The sequence below is a fragment of the Penicillium samsonianum genome (assembly GCF_028829775.1).
Source record: "Penicillium samsonianum strain IBT 33392 chromosome Unknown utg000009l_segment0_segment0, whole genome shotgun sequence".
NCBI lineage: Eukaryota > Fungi > Ascomycota > Eurotiomycetes > Eurotiales > Aspergillaceae > Penicillium > Penicillium samsonianum.
Window position 1 is genome coordinate 1,003,034 of NW_026643267.1, and position 14,226 is coordinate 1,017,259.

At 47.0% G+C, this 14,226-nt stretch overlaps 4 protein-coding genes across 4 annotated transcripts; 2 read left to right on the forward strand and 2 right to left on the reverse strand.

The window, feature by feature from the left end:
* Positions 1–4,455: 4,455 nt before the first annotated feature.
* On the reverse strand, positions 4,456–4,899 carry N7471_013420 (uncharacterized protein; the record flags this gene model as incomplete). The annotated part of the gene is made up of 1 exon (XM_057286139.1): positions 4,456–4,899. The coding sequence occupies one exon, from the start codon at positions 4,897–4,899 to the stop codon at positions 4,456–4,458; it is 444 nt and encodes a 147-aa protein (XP_057129464.1).
* A 2,723-nt stretch (positions 4,900–7,622) lies between these two features.
* Positions 7,623–9,720, reverse strand: N7471_013421 (tetratricopeptide repeat protein; the record flags this gene model as incomplete). The annotated part of the gene is made up of 2 exons (XM_057286140.1): positions 7,623–9,437; positions 9,682–9,720. 2 exons carry the CDS (start codon positions 9,718–9,720, stop codon positions 7,623–7,625), a joined length of 1,854 nt encoding a protein of 617 aa, XP_057129465.1.
* Positions 9,721–10,384: 664 nt separating this feature from the next.
* On the forward strand, positions 10,385–11,210 carry N7471_013422 (NACHT nucleoside triphosphatase; the record flags this gene model as incomplete). Its single annotated transcript, XM_057286141.1, has 2 exons — positions 10,385–10,484; positions 10,549–11,210. 2 exons carry the CDS (start codon positions 10,385–10,387, stop codon positions 11,208–11,210), a joined length of 762 nt encoding a protein of 253 aa, XP_057129466.1.
* A 1,045-nt stretch (positions 11,211–12,255) lies between these two features.
* N7471_013423 (WD40 repeat domain-containing protein) lies at positions 12,256–13,464 on the forward strand (the record flags this gene model as incomplete). The annotated part of the gene is made up of 1 exon (XM_057286142.1): positions 12,256–13,464. One exon carries the CDS (start codon positions 12,256–12,258, stop codon positions 13,462–13,464), a length of 1,209 nt encoding a protein of 402 aa, XP_057129467.1.
* Between the last annotated feature and the right edge of the window lie 762 nt (positions 13,465–14,226).

Consider the following 14,226-nt stretch of genomic DNA (forward strand, 5'->3'; position numbering starts at 1 on the left):
GGGTGCGACATGCCGCGATTGACTGGGAGCTTATTTCCTTCCCAGTAGTGGCACAGTTGGTTGCCATAATGAAACAATGGGCGTGACATTTGAGACTTTTCGCCAAGCCGTCGAACGATTTCTGAATATCGCGATTCATAAACCCTGCAATCCTCACACAATAGAAATTGAGCAATCCTTGATATGTTCTTCCGAGTAGGTCTAGAGAAATTACCCTTCAAGGCAAATATCTCGCTGCTAGCGAGGTTGCGACTGTCCATCGAAACGTCATTGGGGCAGAATTGCCCAGCTCCACTGACCCAGATACATTGCGGATGAAGTCGAGGATCGCCTACCGCGTCAATGAAAGACAACTTGGACTGATCGGAAAGTAACGTTGTCATATTATGGCCGAGGAAGGATCCCCAATTGGCAGACGAGAGCAAGGTTTTGGAGAATGGAGCTGTAATCGGAGAGGCATTAAACCAATTGTAGGTAGAAGTATCTGGTTTTCAAATTAAGAGACATCTTCGACAGTATCTATGACGTTTCAGATTCGTCTTCATGGCTCGACCTTCAGTATATAACCGATATCAACAGGTGCTTCAATATTAAACGTCAATTACATTAAAGCCAATGATACAATTAAACAATTGAACTGTCTCCCCATACCATTGTGCCCTTCCATTTTACAAGCGTTCACCTGTTGCATAATTATCCATCTCTACCAGTGGGCTCAAACGTTGATTCCATAAAGGCCGATGGCGGTAACTCAGTCCAGATCACCTCACTCCTGCGCCTGGTCGCCAAACAGTTCAGAGGGCCATCTCCGATAGCCACCCCAGTAATTAATTCGTTTTGACCCCCGGTAGGGGTTAGCATTTGCTCCATTAGGTGCAATGATTTTTTGTCGCTTTCCCTGACCAACTTGATAGCCAGTTTCGTCCCAATTGAAGATCCCCATAGTTCATACTGATTCATAACAAATTGAAGGCTATCAAACCAAGGGAACAATTCGCCGAAACTTCGATATGTTTAGGGTCAATATATTGAACTTCTGGTGGCAGTCGGCTAAGAAAGCGATACACCCATGTAGAGCCAACAACCCGATGGGATTAAGCACTTTGTAAAAGCTGGTTTGCAGAACGCTCAATAAGCTCAGATACTGTAGAATTCAAAAACAGTTTACCCTTCAGGAATACGCGCTTTGTTTCTCGGCTTGTACCCGAGACGGGACTTATCTTAGTGTGATCTAGCTGTAACCAACAGTAGACTATTAGTGGACGTTAATTTACCGCTTTTCTAAATAAAGACTATACCTGTTTCAGGTACGAGCCGAGAAACAATGTGTGTGTCCTCAAGGGGTAAACTGTTTTCGAATTCTACTGTATAGTATACGCATTATGTAGGGGTTGAATCCAGGAATTCAATGCCTGTTCTTGAATTGGATTTAAAGCCCTAGATTGGCGAGCAATGGTGAAATTATCCTTGCAACCGTGGATGCGACCACATAGTCGGGAGTACGGAACTACAAATTCACGCACTAATTTAGCGGCATTGGGCTTATCATTTTGAGAGTAGGCTTCAACAGCCTTTAGGGTTTGAATCTCTATATTTCTGATTGAATCTGACATCGTGGGGCGGGGGAGTAAATTGTATAGAAAAGTGATGTTAAGATGAAGAATTGCTATCCGGTGCAGCCCACCAATACGCGGATAGTATATTGGTGGGCTTGGCACGACTATAGGTGATTTCGAAAACTACTATATCTTACGGGAGACAAAATGCCAATTGTAGTATCCCCTCCCCCTTTCCTATCTTTCCTGTATTCTTCCATCAGATGTCCCTTCCAATCTTGAATCGTCTTCCGAAGTATAGACAATCGCCCGTATCTTTCATCTTTACCGACCCATCAGTTGACGGTGGGATCTCGTCTCTCAAATGGCGCATGCGCTTTGTAATTTCATTGGGACTCCTTTCCGTAAATAAGATCCTCTCCACTTTCATATGTAACCCTAGCAGCTCCCGTGTGGTTCGTTCATTGAAATTGCCTTCAATTTTCAGATTGATGCGGAATATCCATGTTTTGTACCACACCTCGTTCAAAAGATTGATTCCCTTCTCCCCTGCACATGCATAAACGAGTTCCCTTCGGAGCCAAGATGGGTCGGTGCGTATGCGATCCCGGTGAAAGCAGATTCCGTGGCACTGAGCCTTCTCCCCAAATTTATGATTGATAGCCTGCTCTAGACGTTCAATATGCTCGTGTGCAGTATCTATGGTAATTCCATGTTGCCTGCCATACACGTGAATATAGTGAACCATCTTTTTTTTCTGGCATAGTAGCCCCTATGGTTCCGTAGAATTGGGGCTTGATTTATGTATTTTGATTATACTACGTGTTCAATGATAAAATCAATTTAATTCTGGGTTTTGGCACCGATTTCCTCCCGTTTGGTTGGCTAAAGTTTGACGTTGAACACTTTGAGGGATAATGTAGAAGATGAGTACTGCAAGACGAGTACTGCGGATAATTGAGCCTTCATAGATTCAGCAAAAAAAAACCTCACATCTGGTTCAACTGCTTTTCTATTGTGGAGGGCTTTGGTCAAAAATGTATATATGTTTCCAAACGATTGGGCCTAAGGTTTATGGGAGAGTCAACAGCAACTCAATTGGTTTTTTCGTAAACCTTGCACCAAGGGAATTTTTTTTAAAAGAAACGACCTACTCTTTAAAAACGGACGTTCTCAGTGGGGGAAAGGTATGCATCGAAATAAACCGTGAAAACCCCACTGCAGGTCTTCGATACAGGGGGTGTGTGTGTGTGTGTGTGTGTGTGTGTGTGTGTGTGTGTGTGAAATCATTTACCCTGACCCCTCGCGAGTTGATTTAACCACTAGACCAAAATACGAATCCGTACCCAGCCTAGTGGGTTGTGGTTTAGAATCCAACTAAAAGAGTTGAACCCTGGATTGAGGTACAAGTGTGATAATTCATCTATATGAAGAGATCCAGCTATTTGTAGTTACAGCAGCTCATCTCCCTGCTGCCTAGCGGAGTGTCTGCCTAATAGGCAGCCACTCCTATAGATCTATATACATCACGTGACCTGGGATCCAACTAAAAGCGAGAGGTCAGGGTAAACTGGTGACGCGCGCTGCGCACGCTGTGGCCCTGAAACGATGAAATGGAAGGGCAGGGACGAGAAAATCCGGAAAATGGGAGGTTTTGTTGTGAATGATATTTGACAATGCAAAAGAGCGTCGACCAATGAGAAGACATGTAGTATGACTAATAGCCGCAACACCTTAAAAAACAGAATAACCAAGAATGTGCTAACCCAGCCATTGTATTGTTTTTCGATTGTGCAAGAATATCAGTGTATGATGTTTTACGTCATTTTCGAGAACGCCGCTCAGGAGGTAGTGTGCGAGTCTCTGGCGAGGGCTCGTCGGTCGCATTGAGAGCAGAGCACGCTGAGAAGAGGAGGCTAGACCAACAGAATGTCCGATAGATTGTATAGACGTGCACCCTGGTGACTCAACAACTGCAAGTGGATGACGACGGCGCCAGTAATTATGGCCCTTCTGGCGGCAGGCGTCGCACATTTTACATAGCAGCGGCTGCCGGGGCGTTTGCATGAGGAGCTTTGAGAGCTATGCTCCAAAGATAAGGCCATAAGAGCGGAGTAAGTCGGGAATGGAAGGAAAGAATTGTATAGGGGGCGAAGGTAAATTTGACGTGTATGCCAGGCAGGGCATCAGGGCATATGAAAATGAAGATTAACAAAGACGTGGCGGTATAGAATGGAGACGGAAATATTTACAGAGTACAGATAGTAAAACGAGTAACATATTCGGATACAGAAATTCTCGAAAGGCAGCAATGAACGTGGAAGGCCAAGATTGTAGAATATAAGCATAGAAATAAAATAAAGTGCTGGAGGCATGCGAAAGTATTGGTGCAGATTACAGCTACGTAGGCGCGGCGGAATGACAGGCGAGTAGCAAGAAGAGAGCAGCAGACAGCCAGAATGTCGAGGAAGCAGCACCGGCATAGGCAGATTATTGCGATAGCAGACAGAAAGGGTATACGGCATAACATACAAGGATGATCCTTGCAAAACATGCAAAGCAGGATGATTAGGAAGCAAAGAGACAAAAAGAGAAAACTAAACACGAGAAGGAAGGAACGTGACCTAGGAACCAACCATGGCCAATGAGAGAGAGGCTTGGCGGGAAAGTAGGGTGTGTGTTTCTCGCTGTGTTTTTGGCTGTGTCAACGTCGGCGTCGCGCAGCCGTGGGGTTGGTAACCCCTTCCACTCCGTTCCTCCGTTTCAGGGCATGATATCATCCATCCATCCATCCATACTGTACTACTACTACTACTACTACTACTACTACTGTAAACAGATAATTGAAGCAAGTAAAATATCCAGATTCTCAGCCATCCTTTAAGCAATTCTGACTAGATTATAGACTCGATGAGATACCAGGTTTGTCGTTGGCTTGCTCAGCGATAACAGCTTGCGATTTGGAAAGTTCTTGCGATAAGATCATGATTTCCTGGGTCTGCTCCTCAATTGTACGCCGTTGTCTCTGGATGAATTCGGAAAGGTACTCAATTTCACCTTGCGCGCGTTGAAGGTTCAGGAGGAGGCCCGGTGCGGCTACTCCGTAGACCCCTGGCAGTCCCGCAGCCAAGTACTCGACTGCAGGGGCAAGCCCTTCTAAAGCAGTGGCGGTGCCTTTGAGAGCGGCACTTAGGAAAGGGTATAACGGTCCCTCTTGCCCCTTGATTGGTAAGCATCGGGTGCCCTGAAAGGGTCGACCCGAATTTCGCCACACTCGATCGATCTGTGAGCCCCAAGCTTCCATATCAGCGGGCGGCACGAAGTCAGCATTAAAAGAAGGCATGTTTGGCAATACTCTTTACAGCTGTTTATAGCTCTCGCACCTACGCGACACTTGTGTCTTTCTATAGCGGGGTGAAACTGGTGAAATTGGATGCCCCTCGGGAAGACACTGAGTGGTGAACATGAAACCTTAAGCATACATTGCCCTAAGAATTCGGTTCAAACAAAAGTTCTGATCGGAGTGATAGGTTGTCTCCAACAGTGTTGGACCGATACTAAAGAAAAGGGTGGATGGCCAAGTTAACGATTGACAGGGGCAATGGAGTGTTAAGCAATGATAGTTGGATAGCAGCATGTACAATAGCAGCATGTAGGATAGCGCCCACAAATTGTCAATGTTGGTGTCTGAAAAGCGCCCGGCGCATCAATAAGATGTGAACGAACCGTAGATACAGCAAGTCTAACAGATATGTTGTGGTGGAATGTTCAAGTCCTTCCTCGCCACCCGCAGGGGCAGTGAAGACGACGGCAAATGTAAGCGATGTTGCGCCAGGAAATTTTTAACTTAGCGAGTGATGGAGCTTCAAATCGGTACGCGAACGTTCAGTGGCGTGGGTAACGGAGCCTCAACAAGAAGACCCCCGGTGTTAGTTCAATAGTCGGAAATTAACTAGAGCACTGGATGTACAGCAGCAGGGATATCAACTCAACGAGGAAGCCCCCTTCTTGCGCAGTAGTTGAACTTTGAGCCTGTTACCTTCAGTGGCAAGGCCGCTTTGTCGGTTCAGTGCCGAGGGGTGTTGGGAGTTGGCAACAGGGATTAGTTGAAAGACACAAGGGTGCCTGGTGAACCCCACTCCCCCCACTCTCCGACGAACCATGGACCGTGCCTTGTGTAACTCCCGGTTAAGATCCTTTGTGTCCATGCTGCTGCACGGCGGACCACAGCCCAAGACTACATACAAGGTGGCCCTGCTAGATGTAATTCCGTTCTCAGTCTTCGACTTGACATTCATACTGTTGCACGTATCCTAGCCAAAGCATAATCGCTGAACTGACAAGAGGGCCCTAGTCGATGAGATTCCGTTCGCTGGTTCGGACCCATGTTGGCTAATCAGCTGGTGCATGTCCGATGAAGATCTTGGTACACTAACAGCGCTAAAGGGGCAAACCTAACTGACTTTTCTCCACGTTCAGCGAAATATCAGCTGCTACCCTTGTGGACCAGACCACGAATCGAACTCAAGGCCAGGATTCGTCTTGACATGCTGCCACCGGATCCACCGAACTGACAGGGGGTCGGTCCCTGCTGCTGCAGGTAATCTTGTTAACGTCTGACTACCGAACGGATAGGGGGCCCCTGCTACTGCAGGTAGCCTGGTTAATATCTCACCATAAAATTGACAGGGTACCCTGCTAGTTGGGTTAATTTCCATGGTGCTGAGTGCTCACCCGTCGAGTTAAACCCTCACTGCTCTTGCTGACCGACGACATCACTTTCTTGGTGTAACTTCACGCAGATTTACCTCCGTAGTATTAGGCGAGATGTATAATAGCATTAGTATATCTTGTTTGGCTGTTGTCGTGACCGGCATTCTCATTGAATTCGCCGGTTCAGTACTTCCGGAAATTGGCGTCACCACCTACACTCTTTATTCTTTTTCTGCCCCTGATGCCGAGACGCGCTAACCCATTTTAATAATAATCTAATAATATCACTGGTCTAGGCCTTGTACCTTAGAAATACCTAGACTTCCGCAGAACCCATTTCAGGTCGGAACCTTCGACCCAAAACCCAACCCAGACCCAGTGACTGGGGCCCCAGAAACCCCAGTTTAGGCCCAGTTCGACCCAGTTGTTACATAAAAAGGGGTCTTGGCGATCATGAACCTATAAAACCAGCAGAATTATACACATAATTAGCCTGTTTGTATAGTTTGTAACCCAATTTGGGGCCCAGACCCTTCACTGGATCGAAGGGGTCGACCCAAAACCCAACTCAAGTCTGGGCTGGGTTGGATTGGGTTTGGGTTTTACTGGGTCTCGCTGAAGACTAAAAATACCAGACCCAATCCAACCCAGCCCATGTTTTTAGAATTCGGTCCATAGCAGCGGGAGTCATTTTGCAACCTTCAGACTGAAGAGCCAAAGCTTGTTCCAATCCAGGATGTTCGAACCCGCTGGAACTCAATATTTCTAATGCTACGACGTGCGAAACGGCTCCAGTCAACATTTGATGAGTTTTGTTCCTAGTACGACCAGGATCACTTCGCTTTAAATCAAGAAGAATGGCGATAGATTGAATACAGTAGCGACCGGTATCGCCTTCCATGTCAGACAACACAGAGGAGCTTTTTCAAACCCTAATCACATGCTGCGCTAAGCCATATATGGCTATTCCCATATTTAAGGATCCGTCACAAGGCTGAATGATCTAATACCAAACGAAAATTAAGGACCTAAGTACGGTATCTATCGTGTATTGTTACGCTACCACATCCACTATCAGGTCAAAGATTGATCCCTAGAAGGACCACGTTACATGTGATACAACAGTAGCGACAAACTAACTAGTTCTCAGGAGGTAAAAGTGGCGAAGCCTTCTGAGCGTTCTATTTTATATAAACACGAAGGTTATTCACAAAGCCAGATCTCACAATATACGCTAGGACAGGCCATATTTGCAATAGAGAAATGGAATAATAAGACTGAAGATGCAGATTTTTTCAGGTGTTCTCCGCATCTATCAAAATGAGTTATATATTTCCTATGGAGCTTTAGGCACTATTGTCCGTCTGCAATGCTTAATGCGTTCAACCTCTGTGTAACTCGGCGAGTACGATCGTGATTTGAACCCAGAGTCTGCTCATAGCCTGCCAGTGCTCGCTGGTACATGTCTTCTGCCTCCTTCAGCTTGCCCTGATTAAAGTAGAGATTCCCGAGGTTGTTGACCATATCGAGAGTAGACGTATGATCCGGACCTAGGGCCTTCTCCTTGCCTGCCAGTGCTCGCTGGTTAAGAGTCGACGTGTGGTGTGGACCGAGGGCCTTCTCATAACCTGCCAGCGCTCGCTGGTACATCTCCTCTGCCTCCTTCAGCATCCCTTGATCATAGTAGAGAAGACCAAGGTTGTTGACCGTATTAAGAGTTGAGGTGTGATGTTGACCGAGGGCCTTCTCCTTGCCTGCCAGTGCTCGCTGATACATCTCCTCTGCCTCCTTCAGCTTCCCCTGACTTTTATAGAGAAGACCAAGGTTGTTGACCGTATTAAGAGTCGACGTTTGATCTGGACCGAGGGACTGCTCATAACCTGCCAGTGCTTGCTGGAACAGCTCCTCTGCCTCCCTCAGTTTCCCTTGATCATAGTAGAGAATCCCAAGGTTGTTGACTATACCGAGAGTCGACGTGTGATGTAGACCGAGGGCCTTCTCCTTGCCTGCCAATGCTCGCTGGTACATCTCCTCTGCCTCCCTCAGCTTCCCTTGATCATAGTAGAGAATCCCAAGGTTGTTGACTATACCGAGAGTCGACGTGTGATGTTGACCGAGGGCCTTCTCCTTGCCTGCCAATGCTCGCTGATACATCTCCTCTGCCTCCTTCAGCTTCCCCTGACTTTTATAGAGAAGACCAAGGTTGTTGACCGTATTAAGAGTCGACGTGTGATCTGGACCGAGGGACTGTTCATAACCTGCCAGTGCTCGCTGGTACATCTCCTCTGCCTCGTTCAGCATCCCTTGATCATAGTAGAGAAGACCAAGGTTGTTGACAATACCGAGAGTGGACGTGTGATGTTGACCGAGGGCCTTCTCCTTGCCTGCCAATGCTCGCTGGTACATCTCCTCTGCCTCCTTCAGCTTCCCCTGATTTTTGTAGAGATTCCCAAGATTGTTGACCGTATTAAGAGTCGACGTGTGATCTGGACCGAGGGACTGTTCATAACCTGCCAGTGCTCGCTGGTACATCTCCTCTGCCTCGTTCAGCATCCCTTGATCATAGTAGAGAAGACCAAGGTTGTTGACAATACCGAGAGTGGACGTGTGATGTTGACCGAGGGCCTTCTCCTTGCCTGCCAATGCTCGCTGGTACATCTCCTCTGCCTCCTTCAGCTTCCCCTGATTTTTGTAGAGATTCCCAAGATTGTTGACCGTATTAAGAGTCGAGGTGTGATGTGGACCGAGGGACTGTTCATAACCCGCCAGTGCTCGCTGGTATATCTCCTCTGCCTCGCTCAGCATCCCTTGATCATAGTAGAGATTCCCAAGGTTGTTGACCGTATGAAGAGTCGAGGTGTGATCTGGACCGAGGGCCTTCTCATAACCTGCCAGCGCTCGCTGGTACAGCTCCTCTGCCTCCTTCAGCTTCCCCTGACTTTTGTAGAGAAGACCAAGGTTGGTGACCGTATTAAGAGTCGAGGTGTGATCTGGACCGATGGACTGTTCATAACCCGCCAGTGCTCGCTGGTACAGCTGCTCTGCCTCCCTCAGCTTCCCTTGATTAGAGTAGAGACTCCCGAGATTGTTGACCGTATTAAGAGTCGAGATGCCATGTGAACCGAGGGCCTTCTCATAAATTTTCAAGGGGTCAACTGATGCGGTGTTCTTCGAATCGTTTATAACGCAACTTCTCCAGCACTATGGAAAGTGGCCGGCACCGAAATCGGTGCTTGTAATGGATAATGCCTCTTTCCACCATTCAGACCGAATCAAGCAGTTGTGTTCTGACGCAGGGGTCAAATTGCTGTATTTGCCGCCCTACTCGCCAGATTTCAACCCTATCGAGGAATTTTTTGCTGAGCTGAAAGCTTATATTAAGAAATCGTGGTCGGCATATGAAGAGAATCACGACCAAGGGTTTCATGTCTTCCTTCGGTGGTGTGTTCATGATGTTGGTGCGAAACAACAGGGCGCAAAGGGTCATTTTCGACATGCAGGTATAACAATAGAAAAGGCATAAGTGATTCTCACAGTGGAAGAATGTGTGCATAAATTGCAAGTCGGATAGTGTGACACTATATTTGACTAGACAATTTCTCTCGAGAACATAGGTTTTCCATTTCGAGAGAAAGATCATTACGTAGAATGCGCGAGATACAGACGCGCTCGAAATCAGTTTCACTACTCTATTCTCTTTGAATCTTTCTCGAACTCTATTCTGAAACACGCTAGTCTATTCTTGATTTCGCATGTCGTAAGATAACGAAACGTATTATAATGCAAAATCACATGATTGGCGGATCTGTAACTTACTTGAAATGATAATACAACCGATCCTCGATATCTCAAATGTCCCTAGTCACTAACAATGAGAGGCTTATTTATCACGGGGGATAGGTACAAACAACATAGGCTGTATTTGCAGAGCTACCACTAATGATATCAACAAATCGAAAGAGAACATAAAAACTGCCTCTCTGGGTACATGAGGAGGGGTCAAGGCGTTTGGCCCTTTTCTCACTCAGGTTGTTTGGTCACCTGAGAGCGGGGTGTGCACTTGCATCTCGATCCTCTACTGATCACTTCCACTTCCAAAAAATTCTGTTACTGCTATGATAGGCACTACGGTATCATTCAACAACTCATTAAATTCTGGACTTCAAGTGGGAGAAAATGATGGTAATATCATCGCACATTTCCATCAGTCCCAAGGTAAGTTGGTAATATAGGATCGTTTACAAAGACCGGGCATGTTAATAGCTGTTTACCACGTCAGCAGAAATATCCCCGGATCAAGCATGTATACGGGATCTGCGGACGACCGACCCTCGTCATGACAAAGACCGTATTGAGGAGATAGGTGGAAGGCTTCTCAAAGACTCATACAGCTGGATCCTAGACAACGAGGAGTTTAACCAATGGCAAGACAGCCAAGGCGGCCCTCTCCTGTGGATCAGGGGTGATCCCGGTAAAGGCAAAACGATGCTCCTGTGCGGTATCATCGAGGAGCTCAAACGATCGATTGGGGACACTGCGAATATCTCGTTCTTTTTCTGCCAAGCCACCGACGCGCGAATCAATAATGCGACGGCTGTTCTCCGTGGCTTGATCTATTCACTTATCATGAAGCAACCATCTCTTCTCACCCATGTACGGAGTCGATACGATCAAGCGGGAAAAGCCCTGTTCGAGGACATCAACGCATGGAACGCCCTCTCGAGGATCTTCACGGATATCCTGAAAGACTTGAACTTACGGAATACCTATTTGGTTATCGATGCCTTAGATGAATGCACAACAGGCCTCTCTCTCCTTCTAGACATGATTGTCCGGGAGTCGCCTACGTACCCAAAAGTGAAGTGGATTGTCTCAAGCCGCAACTGGCCTGACATTGAAGAGCGCCTTCGCACTGCAACCCAGACAGCTGCAATCTCATAGGAGCTAAATGAAAAATCTATATCTGGAGCTGTGAATAAATTCATTCGGCATAAGGTTAACCATTTGGCGACAGTCAAGCAGTATAAAGATGAAACTCGCGATGCGATCTGCCATCACTTGTTGTCAAACGCGCAAGGCACTTTCCTGTGGGTAGCCTTGGTCTGTCAAGATCTTGGTAGAACATCGCGGAGGCACGCTCTTAAGAAGCTGGAAGCATTTACTCCTGGACTGAATGCGTTGTACGGTCGGATGATTGATCAGGTTCGTAATTCGGAAGACGCTAAGCTCTGCAAGCGTATACTGGCTGTCATGTAAATAGTGTACCGGCCTATTCCATTTATCGAACTAGCCTCCTTGATTGAACTACCTCATGATCTCTATGAAGATAATGAAGCCCTATCAGAGATTATAGCAATTTGTGGCTCCTTCCTGACTCTGCGTGAAGACACTATTGTTTTCGTCCATCAGTCTGCAACAGAATTTCTACTCAGAGAGGCGCGAGATGAGATCTTTCCCGAAGGCAAAGCAGCTGGACACTACACCATTTTCTCACGCTCTCTACAAGCCATGTCTAGGACACTTCGACGCGATATTTTCGACATTAAGTTTCCTGGATTTCCTATCGGGAAAGTCACACAACCCAATCCGAATCCATTAGCAGCTGCACAATACGCGTGTGTTTATTGGGTAGATCATCTTCAGGATGGCTGGTGTGATGAAAAAGATGACATTAGTCTTGATGAGGGAGTGTTCCTGGATAGTTTTCTACGGCAGAAATACCTTCACTGGCTCGAATCACTTAGCATTCTGGGAAGCGTATCTCAAGGCATAGCAGCTATGCTAAAGCTTGATGGCCTACTTAAAGTGAGTAATTGCTTATATACAGAAATTTCTCCTTTTTTAACAACCCAATGTATAGGAGAAGCGTGGGTCACAAGCCCTTTTACGTCGGGTTGGAGATGCCTCTCGATTCATTCAATATCACAGGGCAGCAATTGAAAGCAGTCCCCTTCAAGTATACAGCTCATCTATTATATTTAGCCCAATGCAGAGCCTCACGAGGATATGTTTTGAGAAGGAGAGACCCGATTGGGTCTTGAATGAGCCTGTGGTAGAGAAGGATTGGAGTTCATGTCTTCAAACTTTCGAGGGGCATAGCTCCCGGGTCAACTTGATTGTCTGGTCGCAAGATGGAAGCCGACTCGCATCAGCGTCGGATGATAAGACTGTCAGGATCTGGGATCCGGCCACCGGCCAGTGCGTGTCAACCCTCGAGGGGCATTGTGACTCGGTCTCCTCGATTGCCTGGTCGCCAGATGGAAGCCGACTCGCATCAGCGTCCGATGATAAGACCATTAGGATCTGGGATCCGGCCACCGACCAGTGCGTGTCAACCCTCGTGGGGCACAGTAGATCGGTCACCGCGATTGCCTGGTCGCAAGATGGAAGCCGACTCGCATCAGCGTCCTGGGATGAGATAGTCAAGATCTGGGATCCGGCCACTGGCCACTGCGCATCAACCCTTAAGGGGCATAGTGACTGGGTGTCATCGATTGCCTGGTCGCAAGATGGAAGCCGGCTCGCATCAGCGTCGGATGATAAGACTGTCAGGATCTGGGATCCAACCACCGACCAGTGCGTGTCAACCCTCGAGGGGCATTGTGACTCGGTCTCCTCGATTGCCTGGTCGCAAGACCGGAGCCGACTCGCATTGCTTTCTGATGGTGAGACAGTCGGGTTCTGGGATCTGGCGGCTGACCAATACTCGTCAACCGTCGAGGGGCATAGTAAATCGGTCACCGCGGTTGCCTGGTCGCAAGGTGGAAGCCGACTGGCATCAGGGTCCGATGATAAGACGGTCAGGATCTGGGATCCGGCTATCGACCAGTGCGGGTCTAGCCTCCACCTCAGTACCTCTGATTTTCTCCCATTTGGTATCCCATTTGATTTCCCATTTGATGAAATCAATCATCAACAAACTTCGCTTAGCACATTTGATATACGTTCCACTTTTCCTTTCACGTACATTCCTCGATACCCCGGCTTATCGCCAGAACAATATGGGTATGGCTTGAATAATGACCATTCCTGGATAACATATGATGGAGCCAACCTCCTTTGGCTGCCCACTGAATATCGACCATCAGTCCCCGCTCTCTTTGCCATATCTTCCACAACTTTGGCAATTGGTTGCTCGTCAGGTCGTGTCATATTTCTCGCGCTCCCAGAACATATTTCCATCGCTACCATTTGATCAGTGTTTATATTGATATTGCCACAGACCCTGTACCTTTTCCTCTACACGTTGTGAACATGGTGGGCCGAAAGGGATATGAGGGTGTAAAATGGTGGCCAGAACAACCGACCGAATCTCATGCCATCTATTCTCTTTGGTTTGTTTGCAAGTGAGTGATTCTAGACAAGGCATAACATACAACCATGATACGATGGCTATTTTTATGCTCATTATTTATTACTGTACTGAAATACTACCAAGAATGTGGGACAGAGGCAGACTAACCGTAAAAGGTATGGCGTCATGCAAAATAGAGTTCGACAAAGAATTGAAGAGTGTAAAAAGGTGAAACTGATTTCGAGCGCGTCTGTAATTAACCATACACATGAGAAAAATGTATTGTATACTGTAGTAATCAATGCATATTCAGTTGTTATATATGATGATGATCTAAATGCAACTATCAATGTCCAAAGCTAATATATATCTTCAACGCCCAGAAAATTCGTTCAGTCTATCCATTGCGGGGCTAGCCACAGTGTGGTAAGACCGTATTCAATTCGGCACAGCCAAGTCTTCACCGTCGGTCTAGTCAAGTCCGTTTGATCTCATAACAGTAGCCCATTCGTTAATGTCGCGCAGGAAGCGACGGGCTGTTCCAATCTGGATCCCACGTTGAACAAAGAAGCCAGAGTCTGGGTCCTCAAGAATCAGTTCAAGATCTAGGTGGTTTTCCAACGTCACTTGGCATATTTTCCGGAAATCAGCTTTGTACGCCTC